At 39.4% G+C, this 18161-nt stretch overlaps 1 protein-coding gene across 1 annotated transcript in view; it reads left to right on the forward strand.

Annotated features, from left to right (window-relative positions):
• CNTNAP2 (contactin associated protein 2) overlaps positions 1-18161 on the forward strand; it is a 2268074-nt gene that overhangs the window by 1117532 nt on the left and 1132381 nt on the right. The window contains exon 8 of the mRNA XM_040431924.1: positions 3137-3401. Within this exon, the coding sequence (XP_040287858.1) occupies positions 3137-3401 (265 nt within the window). The remainder of the gene's footprint in view (positions 1-3136; positions 3402-18161) is intronic.

The raw sequence follows: 18161 nt of genomic DNA on the forward strand, positions 1-18161 counted from the left end.
CTGTCCACAATTCACGGTAACGGCATCACCCCTGTCCCTGTGCGAGGTACCGCGGCAACGGTCCTCAAGCCCGATTGTATCGTGGACTACAATCGGTATATGGGAGGAGTTGATCTCTCTGATCAAGTCCTCAAGCCATATAATGCCATGCGCAAAACCTGGGCATGGTAAAAAAAAGTTGTGGTCTACTTGGTGCATGTTGCCTTGTACAACTCTTTTGTTTTGTCCCGGAGCGCTGGCAACACAGGGAAATTCCTTCAGTTCTATGAGGCAGTCCTCAAGGACCTGATCTTTTCTGACCGGGAAAGAGCAGGCCTGAGGACCTCGGGAACTGGAGGCGCCCGGATCGTCCCTGGCCAACACTTTGCAGGTGTAGTCCCCCATACTCAAAAGAAGGGACGGACCAAAAAAAGGTGCAGAGTGTGTCTTAGGAGGGGGATAAGGAAGGACACCACTACTCAGTGTGATACCTGCCCCGATCATCCGGGCCTCTGCATTATTGGTTGCTTCAGGGAGTACCACACTTCTATGAAGTACTAAATTTATATTCCCCTTCCCCAATTTAGCCACTGACAATCGGATAAAAAACTATGGTTCTCAGACTTGAGACACTAAAACAAATATTTTTATTATTTTTTATATTATTTTGTAAAACTAAAATAAATAAAAAAAGTAGACATATTAGGTATCACCACGTTCGTAAGAATCTGCTCTATAAAAATACCCCATGAACTAACCCCTCAGATGAACACGGTAAAAAATTTTTTTTTAAAGGTGCAAAAAAAAGGTTTTTTTTGTCACCTTACATCACAAAAATTGCAATAACAAGCTATCAAAAAGTCATATGCCCCCCAAAATGGTGACAATAAAACCGTCCTCTCATCCCGCCCGCAAAAAATGAGCCCCTACCTAAGATAATCGGCTAAAAACTAAAAAAAAATTACTCTTAGACTATGGAGATACTAAAATGTTTTTTTTGTTTATAAAAAGATAATATAGTGTAAAACATAAATAAATTTTAAAAAAGTTGACATTTTAGGTATCGCTGCATCCATAAGAATCTGCTCTATAAAAATACCCAATGACCTAACCCCTCAGATGAGCACGGTAAAACTAATTAAATAAAAACGGTGCCAAAACAGCAATTTTTTGGGCTAATTTTCTATTCTAATCTGTTTTTTTCCAGTAACAAAGCAAGGGTTAACAGCCAAACAAAACTTATTATTTATTAATCTGATTCTGCAGTTTACAGAAACACCCCATTTCTATAGCTGTATGTATTCCCCTCTGCTTGCAGCTTGGCCAGTGGAGACTCCTGTTTGTCCGTGTTGTGGAGGAACAGGTCGTCTTACCCTGCTCCTAGTCCAGGGATTTCCTCATGGTTAGTAGGGACCTGAGGTTCCGGAGTATGAGCCCTCCTACCATCTGGGTTGGCTCATACGGTTAGGAGTCAGAGTCAGAATTAGGGACGCATTAGGAGGTGACCTGCTCCCTGATCCTGGCCTAGCAGCTACCCGTTATCCCTTTGACACCGCACGGTGGGGAGTTTCCCCCGCTCCCCGCCGTGACATTACAATGGTCGTCCTGGAACCAATTAATATTGTAACTTGAGGGACCACTATATATATATATATATATATATATATATATACATAAAATCTGTTACAAATATTTTTCCTATTTTGCTTTATTATGTTACACTTTATAATGTTACACTTTGGTATAATACACAGTCAAGTCACATTATTATGACCACCTCCTACTTTCTAAGTCAGCAGCGCGTAGTTCATGAGGGAAGTTATAAGGTTTATAAGGTATACGATAGGCTGTCTGAAGACATATCACTCATTGCTGTCATGGCAAAATAGACATTTTATCAGAGTTGCAAAAATGGATGATTACTGGTTTTCCGGCCAAGGGTGTCAGTATTTCTGAAACTGTGCAGTTCATGTGCTGCTGTGATGAAAGTATATTGTGAGTGGACAAATGGTACCATTTTAAGCAATTTGGAAAGTGCAGAGTACCGAATACTATTGATATGAAAGGTGAACGTTCGGTATGAAGGAGCACATGAGTGGACCGACACACTACAGTGGAGCAGCTCACCACCAAAAGAAGCAGGGGCTATCAGATGTTCTTCTAAAACAGCAGTTCAGAGAGAACCTACTGCGTATTGGTCTCTGAAGCAGATGGATGGTCACTACTCCTCTACTAACAAAATTGCATCGGCAGAAAAGGCTTCAATTTTCATGGAAAAATTGGACCTCCACTGATCAGAAAAGGGTTGCCTTCTCCGATGAGTAATTTTTTCTGCTTCATCAAACTAATGGACACTGGCGTGTCAGGTGAGAAACATCACAGAACCAACACCCTGCAACCATTGCTGGAAAAACACAAGCTGGTGGTGACAGATTTATGGTCTGGGGAATGTTTTTGTGGCATTTTCTGGGCCCACTAATTCATGTGGAAGGCACTCTTAACCAATTAGGGTATTAATACATCCTTGTAGATCACGTACACCCACACATGCTGATTGCTTTCTCTGGAGTGAATGTGATCTTCCAAGACAATGCAGCATGTCAGACAACTAGAAATGTCTGACATCGGTTTTAAGAACATGACCAAGACTTCCAAGTACTACCCGGGCACCCTAATTCCCAGGGTTGAAATGGAGCCTCTGTGAGACCACATCAATTGGATCACATCAAATGGAAGAAGTTTGTAACAAACATGACTCTTCCTGGAGCTGGCCACCCCACCAATATAAGTAATTAGGGTAAAAGGATCTTGGTAAGAGAACATGAACCCTAGCTGCTGTTAAAGCTGTATACAGTGGTTATTCTGGATACTAGCTGGTGGTAATAATAAGCTGTAGGTCAGAAAAATCTGAAATAACCTTAGACAAAACACAAAGGGGTAGGTGGTGGGAGAGAAAAAAGCTGGTGAGACAATTTCCATTACAAAATATGTCGATATTCAATGATTTAATAGCAGAAGAATTCAAAAATCATATAAAAAGACAACTTATTGGACTTAGTGAATAATGACATAATGTTTTATTTTTGCATGTCCATACATGTATACTATGGCTTTTACAATCTATTTTTAAATAAATCTATATTTTTTTAATTTCCAGGACAACTTAAGTTTTACCTGTGCTGAATCGCATGCCGTTCCTGTCTTCTTCAATGCTACAAGCTACTTGGAAGTTCATGGACGAGAAGAAGAAGATGTGTTGTCTCTCAGCTTTTACTTCCGAACTTGGAATACAAATGGTCTCCTGCTTTTCACTATTTTTTCAGATGAAATTGGAAGCATTGAAATAGACCTAACAGAAGGCAAAGTTTTTGTGCACATAAACATTACTAAGTTCAAAAAAAATCGTATTGATATTTCTTCTGGTAAGTAGTTATGATTCATATCAAACAGTGCTTTCTAAATTCTAGATACATACTGTATGAAATCCTTGCTATGACTTTGAGATTCATGGCTCATAAGGGTTTAACATTTCCCCTGGATAGTGTTCTTTCTACTAAGGACTATGCAAATGAAACAAATCTTTTACATGGATCACTTGCTTCATAATCATTTAGGCAACATTTCATCGAAAGTGAATCCTATATCTGTAGGCTACAAGATAATTTACATAGAGATTCTTCAATGCGAAAGATCAGAGTTGAGTGAATTTCCTAAAATGTATTTCTGATATGATTCGCCCAAATCGGCCAAGATATTTGATTATGCTATTGTGATTTTATTTGAGACACTCTGTCTCCTAGTTGTCTTTATCAGCTTGTATCCCTTTGATCATGTGTGTAGGTATGTACAATGCATTTGGAAAATCTTCAGGCCCTTTTACATTTTTCACATTTTGTTATGTTGCAGTCTTGTGCTAAATTTTAAAAAAAAGTTTTCCCAATCATTCTGCACTCAATACCACATAATGAGAAAGTGAAATAGAATTTTAGAAATGGCTGATCATTTATTAAAAAGGAAATGCTAGATTCAGGCCCTGTGCCACAACACCTCCAATTTTGCTCTGGGGGCACTCTTTCCTCTTGTTCATCTTTAAGATGTTTCTATAACATGATTGACGTCCACCTATGTTGTCAGGTGTCTACATTAAGTCCCAATAGCTGACAATGCATATTAGAAGAAAAACTGAGCCATGAGGAAAGAACTGCATATAGAGCTCAGAGACAGGATTGTGTGGTGGCAGAGATCTGGGGAAGGGTACAAAAAATGTCTACTTCTCTGAAAGTTCCCAAGAGTACATTAGCCTCCATAATTCTTAAATGGAAGAAGTTTGCAACAAACATGACTCTTCCTGGAGCTGGCCACCCCTCCAATATAGGTAATTAGGGTAAAAGGATCTTGGTAAGAGAACATGAACCCAATGATCATTCTGGCTGAGCTCTAAAGATTATGTGTGAAGATGGAAGAAACTTCCCGTCATTGAACCCCTCAGATGCCACGTTCATTGCAGGCATCATATTAAAGCATTTTAGTGTTAATTAACAAAAGATCATACCATTTGATTGCGAAGAGGCCTCTGCGGCCATCTTGCTTGGAGATCCAGCGCAAAATCTCATCGGCCGGCGTGGTGACAACCTACATCACTGCGCACGACATTTCGCACGGGATCTTCAAGCAAGATGGCTGTGGCGGCCTCTTCATGCTTAAATTGATAAGGTAAGTATGATTTTTTTTATTTTTACAGGAATTTCAGGGAAAATCGATTTGTTTCCACAAAGAGATTCGGCTTTGCAGCAAATCATATTTTTCCTGAAATGTGGGTCTAAGTCCACTTTGCGAACATCGATTCACTCAACACGAATGATGGCATCATAGTCAAGGAGACGGAGGCTGTAATCTCTGTCAATGGTGCTTCAACAAACACAGGAGTAAAAGGTCTGAATACTTATGTCAATGCAATATTATTTAGTTTTTCCTTTTCAATACATTAGAAAAGCTGAACATTCTGTTTTCACTTTGTCATTATGTTATTATGGGATATTGAGTGCTGAATGATAGGGAAAAACATATATATTTTTTTATTGTAGCACAAGGCCACAACATAACAAAATGTGAAAAAAGTGAAATAGTTTGAAGACTTTCCAAATGCATTGTATCATACATAGTAACATAGTTTGTAAGGCCGAAAAAAGACATCTGCCCATCAAGTTCAGCCTGTTATCCTGCAAGTTGATCCAGAGGAAGGCAAAAGAAACCCTGTGAGGTAGAAGCCAATTTTTCCCACTTAAGGGGAAAAAAAAATTCCTTCCCGACTCCAATCAGGCAATCAGAATAACTCCCTGGATCAACGGATCATAAATTAAAATTCATATCATATTGTATTTTTTGAGCAAGTGAAAAAAAATTAGGCAAAAAAAATGAAAAATTAAAAGTTAAAAAGAAATGATAGTTTTAGCATTGTGTATTGTTTCCTGAATGGTACAGAACAGTTGTTTGCTGAATGCAATATTTCATATTAAATATATTCAAATGAGTTAACTCAGAACAGAGCTGTCTCATGAGAACTACAAAGTTTTGTTGTGCAAATTAGAAAGGTAGCTTTGCAGTTATATTTTACTCAGATGACACAATTTTATGGGCCTTTAGCTCTTTTTCCTGCAATTTTCATTTTTTCACAAATCAAAAATTGAATTCTTTTGCCTTGAGCTTATTTTCCTCCTCTTAGTTAACATTTCATTGTTAATCCTGAGGCTCAAGGCCCCCATCTTTCTATATGTCCTGTCAGCTGCAAGGTATTAGAATTGTGAGATACGGATATCTTTTTGTCACATAAATCTGCATCCGATAAATCTATCTGCTGCCACAAGGCAGCTTTGAGCCCTTGGGAATCTTTTGTGAGTGTCATATTGTCATAAGGAAATCAGTTCATATATATATCATACCGTAGGTGAAGGTAAAGTTCCATGGGAGTAAAATTAATATTTAATAAAAATACAGAATTCTAGAGTAGAACCTGTTTAATTACACTATTTTATTATGTGTTTCCTATCAGGTTGGGGGTGCTACATTAAACTGTATTTCTGTATGCAGCTCTAATGAGTAAAAAAAAAATATGCTAATCATTTTGCAGAAGTTTTACATGCAATTTTTGAGCCAAGGTCGAAAGTGGGTTCCAAAGGAATGGAAAACATTAAGAAATTTGGCTAAAAAAAGCTGCATCAGAAACTACAACAGCACATATTCATTTCATCACTAACACAATAGGACGATAATACTTTAGAGAATATGGTTATGATTGGAACTTCTTCCTTAACAAGAGGGGACAGTGCCATGATAAACTTGCATAGGACTTACATTCTCTACCACTTAGCATTCTGTAACACAGTCAGTAAAACACATGCTCAACTCAAGTTTTCCTCTGTTATTTTTCCTTGAAATGCATGAATACATTCGAAATCTGGTGCTACCATTCCCCTTGTGTCCACTGGCACTAGAAGCACTGATTGGACAATGCTAGACTGTGCAGAGACTTATGTCCAATTGGTAGCACCCAGTTTTCATTTCATTCATAAATATCTAGGAGGAAAAACAGAGAAACAGCACAATGAAGAGTTTTAAAGGGCATCTGTCTTTAGATGTGTACCTATGAAACTGGCTGACCTGTTGTATGTGTGCTTGGTAGCTGAAGGCATCTGTGTTGGTCCCATGTTCATATGTGCCTGCATTGCTGAGAAAAATTATGTTTTAATATATGCAAATAAGCCTCTAGGGGTAGACAGGGGTATTGCCTTTATACCTAGAGGCTCCTTGCTCCTCCTGCTTTCTCTGCCAGACCTTCCCTCTCTTTCCATGCAGGGACCTGGCCCTGTCAATCATGAAGGAGATGCTGGCAGAAGAAGCAGGAACAAGGGTTCAAAGAGTAGCTTGGTCCTACTTTTTCTGCACTTAACTGCTTATTTTTCTTACACTTCACCTTCTCAAAAAATTGAATAAAAGGTGATCAAAATGTCACACAAATTTCAACATGATATCACTGAAAGTATAGACTGACTGCAAAAAAAATGAGCACTCACACAGTTCCATACACATACCTACAAAAAAGGTTTTTATATTTTTTCAGTATTTAAATACAAGAAAAATCATACAATTGTGGTAATGTTATAGTCATACACATCCAGAAAATTATTTACTGTGGTGGAATTCCTTTTTTTTTCCCTATTCCATCCCATTTGGAATTTTGTTTACAGCTCTCCACTATACCATATGTAATATTAATTGGCACCATTAGAAAATACAACTTACCCTCATATGACTATGTGAATGGAAAAATAAAAAAGTTATGGCTCTGGGAAGGCAGTGAGTAAAAATAAAAATGAAAAAATGAAAAATTGCAGGGTCCTCTAAGGGTTAAACATTTCTTTTTCCCTACTGATACCACTAGAGGGTGCTCCATTCAGATTGATTAAGTTAAAAGAGAGCTGTCTTCAGAAAGCTCCTCTTAGTGGTGGCAAACAGAATGTTATCATTTCAGTCACCACTAGAGGGGGCCACATTTATTATTGAGTTCAAAGGGAGATGTCTTAAGCAAGCTCCCCCTATCTGCTTTTTACTATTGATGATCTATCTTCTGGATAGGTCATCAATATCAGATCGGCGGGAATCTAACAGCCGGCACCACCGCCGATCAGCTGTTTGAAGAGAAGGCATCGCTCGTATGAGGACGCCATAGCAGTTATTACACTGCTCACGGCTGTAGTTGCTGTGCAGTTAAACAGAGTAGATTAAGCAGTGCTCGTAGATCCCCGCCGATCTGATATTGATGACCTATTCTGAAAATAGGTCATCAATAGTAAAAAAGCAGACAACCCCTATAAGGCAGCCAGAATTTTATAATTTCATTCTATGGCTCTATGAAGCAAATCATAGTATTTGGAGCTTTGTGTCAGAAACATAAAGTTACATCCCCTAAAAAGTTATATTATAAAATGAATTTGTGCAGAATATTAGAATGAAATTAAAATTATGTTCATTATTCCATTTACAATTTAAATGTAGTGTATCTAATGGCTGGTAAAATTATTATAATAAGACCCATCATAGTTTTGTTGCAATAAAATAGGTATATAAAAAGGCTGAGAGGGCTAAATATGGGACAGTAATTTTCTTTTCATCATGTCTCTTCTTCGGACCGGGTAAAACCATTCCACACTCTTTGTGCTGAGAAAATCTATCAGTATATCAATTTTGAACATTGCTGTTCTTGGCCTGCACTATGTTATCATTGCAATATGCAATTACTGAATTACTGTCCCACGGCTAGAAGCATTCCTATTTACTGTCTTCTTCTATTCTTAATGTTTCAGCTACTTTGCTAAGTGTATAGGTCTTTGAAAAGGTATATACACAAATATTTGTATGTCTTTGTAAAGGCTGCATTATTGGCAGCAAACAGGGACAAGGACATTCAAGTAATCATGCTGTACGTCTCGCAGTATTTGTACAATCACTGTAGAATGTATAGAATCGACAATGTAGAGGTTCTTAACTGTTTGTTATAAAACTGGAACAAAAGGCAGCATACTTTCCATTCTCCAAACAATTTTATGTAGTTAACAAAGTTTCTTAAATACATTTGAGTCATATATACAGCAGAGGCAGAGGTGAAGGAAAGCAAACTCCAGTCATCAACCCAATAAAGTATTAATTTGCCTAACACTAGGTGTATTTATATATAGCATGAATATGGTAGGCTAATTTTCCATGTAATTAATCTTTCAAGCTATTTGCCTATCGGTAGAAGTAAATGTTTTAGCTTGCACTTCTGTAAGGATCCATTAAAAAGTTCAGAAATTGACAAATATTCCTGTACCTGACCCTTTAGATGCCTTATGAATGATAACCTGACCACTAGGATATCACAATCTGAGATATCATTTGGGATTTTTTTATTCACTAATTGGTTGTGCCTGCTCCGCCTTCTACTTTTGTTTTTATGAAATTCCACATTGTTGTCACGAGGGTGTCACGACCTATCGCTGACCCTGTTGTGCCTAGGGTCAGAAGGTCTCAGCGGGTGGCCACTCGGTCGGTTTCAAGAGATCGCTCCATGACCTAGTGGTGAGAATGAATTTGGGTCCAGGTTTTCCTGCTTAGGTTTGCGATCCTTTTTGTCCCATTTAGGAATCTGTAGCTTTTCCTTTCAGCTGTTCTCTGTCAGCCACTCCCAGATACTATATATTCTCCCTTTCTGCTCCCCTTGTTGTCAGATATAGACCTTCTTTCCAGATATTCTATTCTGACCTCTGGTGGAGTCGGAGTTGCTGTGGAGCTGTTGGAACTGGTGCTGTCGGATCTCCGGTTCTCTCCTGTTTGGTGAGGACTAGTGCTCCCACCGCCCTACTCACTACCTAGGGCTTATTTCAGGGTAAGCCAGGGACAAGGCAAATGATTGGTGTACGGGTTAGCAGCCCGTCTAGGGATGTCAGGGCCGCCATGTGCCAGTGCTAGGTGAGTTAGGGGTCACCACTCCTCCCTCTCTCTAGTGAAATGGTTCTCCCCTTTTCTCCCCTCTGCGCCGCACATCTGTTACCTGCCATATCTGATGTGATAATTGTATTGTCACTGTTTTGGAGATAAGTGTTGGACCATCAGACGTTCCGGATTCTTGGACACTGGATTAGATTCATTCATTTTAAAGTGTTAATATAATGGATGAAAGGCACTGGTATCTCCATTCATGTTCAGTTCAAGACAGATTACTTAACCGAATGGAAATTTGTCAGGAAATAGATACATTTTAGGGAAAAACTTAAATATTAAACCCCAGAGGTTATTTGCATCTGCATTTTCTATAGCTAATATTTTTGATTAATTGTTATTTTTTATACTAATGGTTACACATCAAATTCTTGACTAATAATTCTGATTTGAATAAATATTTTAAATTAATATGCTTTAAAATAGAGGGGGTGGGGGAATTATCAAATCTTCCAATCAAGAATTTTTTCTTCAAAAAGTTACAAAATAGGGCTTTCCCAACTTTTTGAGGTTACTTTCAAAACATTTTTGTGACTTTTTGCATTTTTATGCCACTCAATCTAGTTTTGAAAAGTGGATATGATTAGTTATGTTAATAATTCACTTCAGATTTATAACTGGGAAAGTCTCAGAGCTACTCCATTAGGTGGGTGGGGTGCTGAAAACTGGAGTAGCATTTCTAAATAAAGGAGTTAGGTTTAAAGATGAGCCAAATTTTACAAACCAGCCATGACATTTGATAATATTGGTCGCAAAGTACAATGCAGTATGTCATGTAGGCCATTTTCTGGTGAAACCTTCAAGGCAGCATATATAGAAAAATGTTATCTTTATAGATTTCACTATAAGTGACTTTTTCTATTTAATCCAGTATGAGAATTCCAGAAACCGCCTTCTTCTTGCATGCAGTCATTAAATTTGAAAGGCATCTATTGCATAGCACTTTTCTATGCTTGTATTGTGATAAAATATAGCCTAAAGAGTTTACACTGAAGTGGAAAGAGAAAGTTTGAAGTATAAGTAGAAAATAAATGATTCTTCTAATACAGTATCATCACTTGTACTTGCAGATGCAGTTTTAATGATACAGAGTCCTGATTAAATTACAAGCTCTTCAGTTTGTGATCGGAATAAGTCTGGCAATGTTCAGTAATGACTTTTCCAAATTGCATTATTTCTCTTAAGAGAAGACAGAGCTCTGGATTATGTGTTTATTCATGTTACTAAAATACAACCAGTGGTTTAGTACCAAACCAAGAGTATTGCTCTCATGCTAATTGACTTTTTTATGACCTAGCTTAATCTATGATCTGAGACTCATTTTGTGTGTTGTCCTTGGGAGGATCGTATGACAAAAAGGAATAAATTCACGTTTGCATTGCTTGAACAAATAGATTATTGAGAGACTGTTCCTCATAGATACGAAGATGATACAATGATAAGGAATACTATGCATACATTGATCATACAGATGAATTATTTCTTTATTTTAATGCTTGTATACTGTGGGGTCAAAATATTATGTAGTATTGTGCAGAGATTGTCTCCATTTACACAAATCCCTTTCATACATGAAATACCAGAGAACTTATGTATAGGGTACTTGGATTCTCCCATGTGCATAGAGCTAAATATCCATGCATTAAAGTGTGCACAGTGTCTATTCATAGGTAGCACAGACTTGGCTTGGAGTCATGTCTTTCTGAAATACTCAATTATACTGGTTAATGGGCAACTGGATCAATTTGGCAAAGGTCAAGCTCAGGAAACATATGTTATAGAAAGGTTACACAAAACCAGAGAAGTTCCCCATGATATATTACTCAATTTGGCTTTACAACGAAAACCTTCTGCTTACAACCTGTAATAGGTGAATCGGTAAAATCAATATTTCAATTTCCTAGCATGTATTCTTTCCAACATTTTATTAGAAGACATTATATAAATAATGAATAGCAAGATGAAAGTATTTTAACAAGATGAAAAATTTTAGCATTTTTATAATGCCCGAGGGAGAAAGATATAGTGCAATCTTACCAAGGGATACACAAGTCTAAATTGTGCCATTTAATCTATGACTTGTTTTATGTTTATTAATTAATACACATATTAGCCCCCAATAAAAAAAATAATATACTCTTAAATAGAGCTGTCACATCTAACATCTATCATCTATTAACAACTGACTTATAGACACGTATTATTCGTGTTTTCTATCTTTGGAGGTCTTTTGGGATGACCCATCCACAGGGGTTAGACATTTCTCTTGTTTCTTGTGACCCACTGACATGATTCATGGGAGCTCTGGTTTCAGCACCGTGACCTGTGATTTAATTCAGCAGCCGTCAAACCGGATGTTTATACACTGGGAACGTAGTGGCCAGGGCAAGTCAGAACCCCATTGAAAGAGTGATTGGCTAAACTTTGTAAAAACGTTTGATACATCACAATGACATATTAAAGATCTTGATCATGGGGGTTCAAGTGATGAGACTAGGTACTGCCGGATAATGTGCTGAGCAGGGACACTAAGAACTGTTCAGTGTCCCTGCTGCTGATAAGGTAGTCTTGCCATACGCAAACCACTACCTACAAACAGATATGTAGCCTTGCCACATGCATGTTGCTACTCTTTAATAGACAGAGCAGGGACTTTGACTTCCCCCTACTCATTTTTATCCCTGTGTCACCTGATGAGTCTGGGGCTTTTAATAATTGGATGAAATGCATTGGGACACTTTTGTTTTTTGTTCTTTTTTGTTTGCGCTTTTTTTCTGGCACTTTTCTATAGCACTTTATGCTCTACAGACAGTGTGAATATATGTAAGATTAGGGCTGTCTAGGGCCTTGATAATAGGGTAAGATTCCGGATGGGGTGACTCTTTTCAGGATGTTTACTCCATATTAGGAGGTCATCAGGGCGTACTAGTTTGGTGAGGGTAAATTAGGGTAAGCATCCATAGGACGCAGCCACTGCCTATCGAACCGGGCCTCGATCCATACTAACCCTGTGCAGAACCACAGGACTGGTAAGATTTACTTACTAATTTTCATATACCAGTCCATATTGCAATCCTCCTTATTATTGACTCTCTTTCCTAAAAAGGAGGATATTGATTGTGAATAGTGTTTTTGTATTTTTTTTGCTTGGAATTGGGGTTCTTGCTATAGGGTATCTATTTCTGTTTATCCAAGTTTTAACTAGACTAATATTAAAAGTTAGATTTTATATTTTGCTACTGTCACCTTCAAACATTAGTCTTTACTATTGCGGTAGAGTGTGGGAGGTGCCAAAACAACCCCCCCCCCCCCCACACACACACACACATGGGCATATTTTTCAGTTATTCTAATATTCTAAGTGATGAGACCCCTCCAATTTCTAAAACATGGGGTTAGAAGTGTTAATCTGAGTGCTGTCTCTTTTTACTGCTGAATATGAGCTATAGAAAGTAGAAAGTCTATGAGGCCATCTTTAGTTCCACTTTCAGTAGAGAGAAAAGACAGTGCTCAGCTGAATGCTTCTAACTTCTCAATCGGCAGGTGTCTCTTTGCTTGGACCCTCACTAATTATAGCATATCAAAATATTTACTCTTTTACTCTTTAAAGTAGTTGTCACCCAGGTGTCTCTGACTTTAGGAGTCCTAAAAACCTGAATGGCAAGCCTAGTTGTTTTATATGTTAACCATAACTACTACGTGAAGCTTTTCAACTAACTGTATTATTACTTCAAAGCTTTTAAAATAATAAACAATTATGCAACTTTGCAAATAATTTTGATACATTTTTTTAACATATAGTTCTATAGCTATGGAGACCTCGGTGCTTCCATGGTTACGGATTATAAACAAATTATGTGTGTAGTCTAATCTGGTCAGCCATATGTTACTGTCTTTCATCTGTCCTCACTTCTGTTGTCTATAGGTTAGCATGTATAAACTGTGATGTACTGATACTACTAGATTCTCACAGTTGCATCTATTTATTTAAGGGTTTGTCCTTCTTGGAAATACTCTTTGCATACACCCTATTAAAGCATATTAATTATCCACATTTGGGGTATCCCATGCTCCTGGCTCTTTTTTACACAGATGTTCATTTATTTAAATAGGTGCTATATTATACTTTTTTCCCTAAGAACAATGGCGGATCTGTTTTGCGGCTTTTTCTTATGAATGAGCTGTTAGACGAGTCTTTAAAGTAGAATTATTTTCTCTTAAATGCATATTGGTGCCCACAAGGAGTTTCTACAAGGAATATCTACATACTTTCTTAGTCAGTGGGTATAAGAGGTAAACAATTATCTTATACACACAGCCTTGTATGTATGCATCAAGATGCATTTTCTATATCATAATTAGGGTTGAGCGAATCGGGTTCGGATTGCATTTTAAAAGTTAATAATATGGGCCCCGTCTTACTTTAATGCTTGTGGAGCTCGCCTGTAGCAGCGAGGTTTTGTTGACTACAAAAAAATTCAATAGAAGAGGTGACGCCCGTTTCGGCACATGCAAGTGCCTTTATCAAAACAATGTGAGCAGCAGGATTATTCGTAACCAGCCTACAAAAAAAAAATCAATTCTGGAGTATGATTGACGCGGGGGGGGGAAGAACGTATAATCTCTGTCACCTCCATGTTGACAGCACCATACATCATATAACCCCTCCATGGCCAGAGCGGAAGCTAGTGGTGGCATACGTCTCCCAGGAGCAGTGGTGTCTAAATGAGCATCCAGGATCGTGTTAAAGTCTCCTCCCAGTACCATTTTCCCCTCACTCACTGACCTTATTTTGGGCAAAAGAGCTGTCCAGAACCGCTTTTGAGGTCTATTAGGAAAGTACACGTTAATGAATGCATAAGTTACATTGTTAACATCTCATACTAGACCTTAGTAGCGTCCATGAGGATCTGTGATCCATTTTGCCGCCCCCTTATGTCACTCACTCACTCACAGACAGACGAGCACTCAGACACACATTGAATGACGTACACAGAAACTCACTGACAGACATACTCACTGACAGACACACATACACTTACTGACAGACAGACACACACTCACTCACTGACAGACACTCACTGACAGACATACACCTACCCACTGAAACACACACACACACAGAAACTCACTGACAGACACTCACTCACTGGCAGACAAACACACACATATACTCAGTGACAAAAATACACATACTCAATGACAAACACACAGACACTTACTGACCGACAGACATCCACACTCACTGACATACACTCACTCACTGACATACACACACAGACACTCAATGACAGACACACATACATTTACTGACAGAAAGACAGACATACATACATACATACATACATACACTTACTGACATAAATACATAGGCAGACACTCACTCAGTCAAACACTTAAACACTCACCTCCCTGGGGTCCAGTGTGGTGCAGCTCCTCAGTCCTCCAGCGCGCCGTTTAGTTTGCCGGGGCTGGAATGACGTCATATTCCGGCATCACAGAGGGCGCACGAGGAAGGAGTGGGGAGCTGCTAGAACAGCCTCCCTTGCCGCCCGCCTCCTCTCCTTCGGTAATTTACTGGCAGAGCAGGCACCTGCCATCAGTGTAAGCAGATGCCTGCTCTGCCATATTTAAGAAGCCTCCTGGCCCCCCTGTAACAGCGCTGGGGGCGGCTCAAGAGCCCAGGGCTGCAGCCTCAGTCAGGGGGAGCCCACCAGGGCGCCCCCAGCAGGCCGGCGCCCTAGGTGAACGCCTAGTTTGCCTATATGGTTGCACCGGCCCTGTCTGTGATAATGTTACGCAAAGTGAAAGCAACTGTGTTCTTAATTGCTATGGCCACTCCCCTGTGTTTTGAAGGGCATGATGATAAGAAGATATGTGGGAATGATTTGTTAGTAAACTTAGTAGACTTCTCTTTGTGAAAGTGAGTCTCTTGTAAAAAAAAGAATATCGCAGCCAAGAGATTTGGCTTCTCTCCAGACCATGCTGCGCTTGTAAGGGCTGTTGAGGCCCTTAACATTAAGAGATGCTATAGATATTACCATGGTATTTTCACATTATTTGTTGTGCCCTCGTTCCACAGAGAGGTGGCCACATGTTTCAAAATTGAGAAACTGATAAGGTATATATTGCCCAAATCGTCTGTAACAAGAGTTAACAGAAAAAACACAAGAAAACAAATAACATGAACTGTACTTAAGTACCAGTGTACAGAACAAGCAATCCTATGACAAGGACTTGTAGTGTACTGTAGTACAAAGGATGAAGACATTAGGAGAACATTTCAGATGCTCAGAAAATATAAACCCATATTGCAATGTTCACACCTGTGGGAGTAATGGCAGGTTAAATCAATGATGGTAACTGCTAGTATACTCAAGTGTTGACTGTTGTCCAGTCTGTGGAGACCGTCGGACATCTCTGCGATGTCTGAGGAGAAGGAGATCCGGGGGTTGTGATGTTCCACTTCTTCATTCCTGGAAATTAGAAGCTTGACGGGGAATCCCCAACGATATTTGATGTCTTTCTCTTTCAACATCTTGGTTATTGGTAGGAAGTCCCTTCTAGCTTGAAGTGTAGCCGCAGATAGGTCCGGGAATAAAGAAATAGCCGTGTAAGGCGATGGGAACGAGTCATATTTGCGGGCCTCATACATTATTAGGTCCTTAATATGATAAAAATGTACCCTCACTAGTGCGTCTCTGGGAGCTTTATTTGGCGCTGTTTTAGGCTTAGGAATTCTGTGTGCACGGTCTAAAGTGAGATCCATTGATGTTAAGGAAGGCACTAGCGTATGAAAGAGTTTTTTAAGATAGTCCATCAATTCAGAAGCAGTCACTTCTTCTGGAATGCCACGTAATTTGATATTATTTCTGCGGGATCTGTCCTCTGTGTCTGTGGCTTTTACTTTGAGCCACCGAACATCCTACTCTAGCGTGTTGTGTGCATCCACCAGCTCATTGTGTGCACTTGAGAACTCTGACATTTTGCGTTCCAGATGGTCTGTTCTTTCTTCCATAGCTGTTATGTTAGATTGGAGCTTGTGGATTAGGGATGATACATTCTTATTAATCCCATTTTGTAGGACGATAAGCATGTCCTTTAGAGTATCTACTGTAACAGGTTTTGATGAAGTTGGAAACTGAGAGATGTCACTCTCAGGTGTAGCTTCAGTATTTCCACCATTTCCATCTAGTGCATTACTCTTTTTGTGTTCTGGACCTTTGCTATTCGGTGATGCAGACATTGATATGTTTGCCCGTCTCTTGCCTGAACCAGCATGTTCAAAGGTGCTATCCGTGGCAATATGGGTGGATAAAGGTTGATCTGTCTCGTCTATTTCATCCACTAAGCCTCTGGATTGAGCTGAGGCGCTTAAAGGGCGCAGGGATGGAGGAGCGGATTCAGACCTGGTAGGCCCAGATGAAGCTGCCACTTCAAAAAAGTCCATCAGTTTCCTTGGGGCAGCCGATTTGCTCCTCTTTTTGGTCATAGTAAAGCTGTTAAGTGAAGTGGCTGCCACTCTTTGTAATATGAAACCAGTGAGATGAGTATCTATCCGAATATATATCTCAATGCACCTCAATGGGGTGCTGTTAACTTCTTAGGGCTGCAGGGTAATAGTATAGTTTGACCCCCTGTTTTGTTGTATGTCACACAGCGCCGTTTGAGCGAGTTATTATCCTAGTTGTACTTGAGCCTAAAATGGCTACCGTTAACAGCGAGTGCAAGAGATCAGCGCAGGAGCAATGGCGCGTGACAAGGTGGCACGCTGGGGAGTGAGATGCCACCAGAACTGCCGGATCCCTGCTCAGAACCCGACGATTTCCACTTCAGGTAGAAGGGCCGTGGATCCGCACTTCAGGAGACCACCTCTCCTGTGCTTTTAATCAGGTGTGGTATGCTGTGGGCCGCTTTAGAGCATCTCGGGGTGGAAGAGCTAGGAATCAGCAGCCATCTTTTTCAGTGGCTTGGCTCCGCCCCCCGTCTTACTTTAAAATGTATGTCCTCCGCAGAGGTCTTTTTACGAAGTTTCTGCAAATATCACAAGACTTAAGTACTTTGTATCACTTCTATTATGTCAGTCTGTTTATTGCCATAATGTACCGTCTCTAAATACTAAGCCAAGCACAGCTTCGTGCCTCATTAACAAAGCCAAGTTCAGTTTCGGATTTTGATAAAGTAATTTAAGCCAATAAATGAACTGACATGTGATAGAAGCGAGACGAAGTCTCGCGATATTTGCAGAAACTTAGGAAAGAGGACATTTTATAGTAAGACAGAGCCCATATTATTAACGTAGTTTCTTAAATAGTAAAGGAAGCTCTGAACCCGCGCTGATAAAGATCGTGTAGACCGCTAAATCTATTAGTCTCTCACAAGTTTTTGCTGTAGCTGGTGAGAGTAGAAGTGGGAATGTGAATTAAATTACAATAACTGCCTCATGAATGCTGACACCGATCAATATGTACAAGTAAGTTAAATTAATAAACTTCCACTATTTGGGCTGTTATTTGTGCAAGCAAGGAGGGGAATATTATATCACATCCAAGCTGAAGCTGAAGACCTATCGCAAGATTTACAACGCGGCAGCCTGAAAGTTACTTGAGGAGGTAGCGGGGAAGCAGATATAACCCGGCTTGGTTTGT

This window comes from Bufo bufo, chromosome 5 (genome assembly GCF_905171765.1).
Source record: "Bufo bufo chromosome 5, aBufBuf1.1, whole genome shotgun sequence".
NCBI lineage: Eukaryota > Metazoa > Chordata > Amphibia > Anura > Bufonidae > Bufo > Bufo bufo.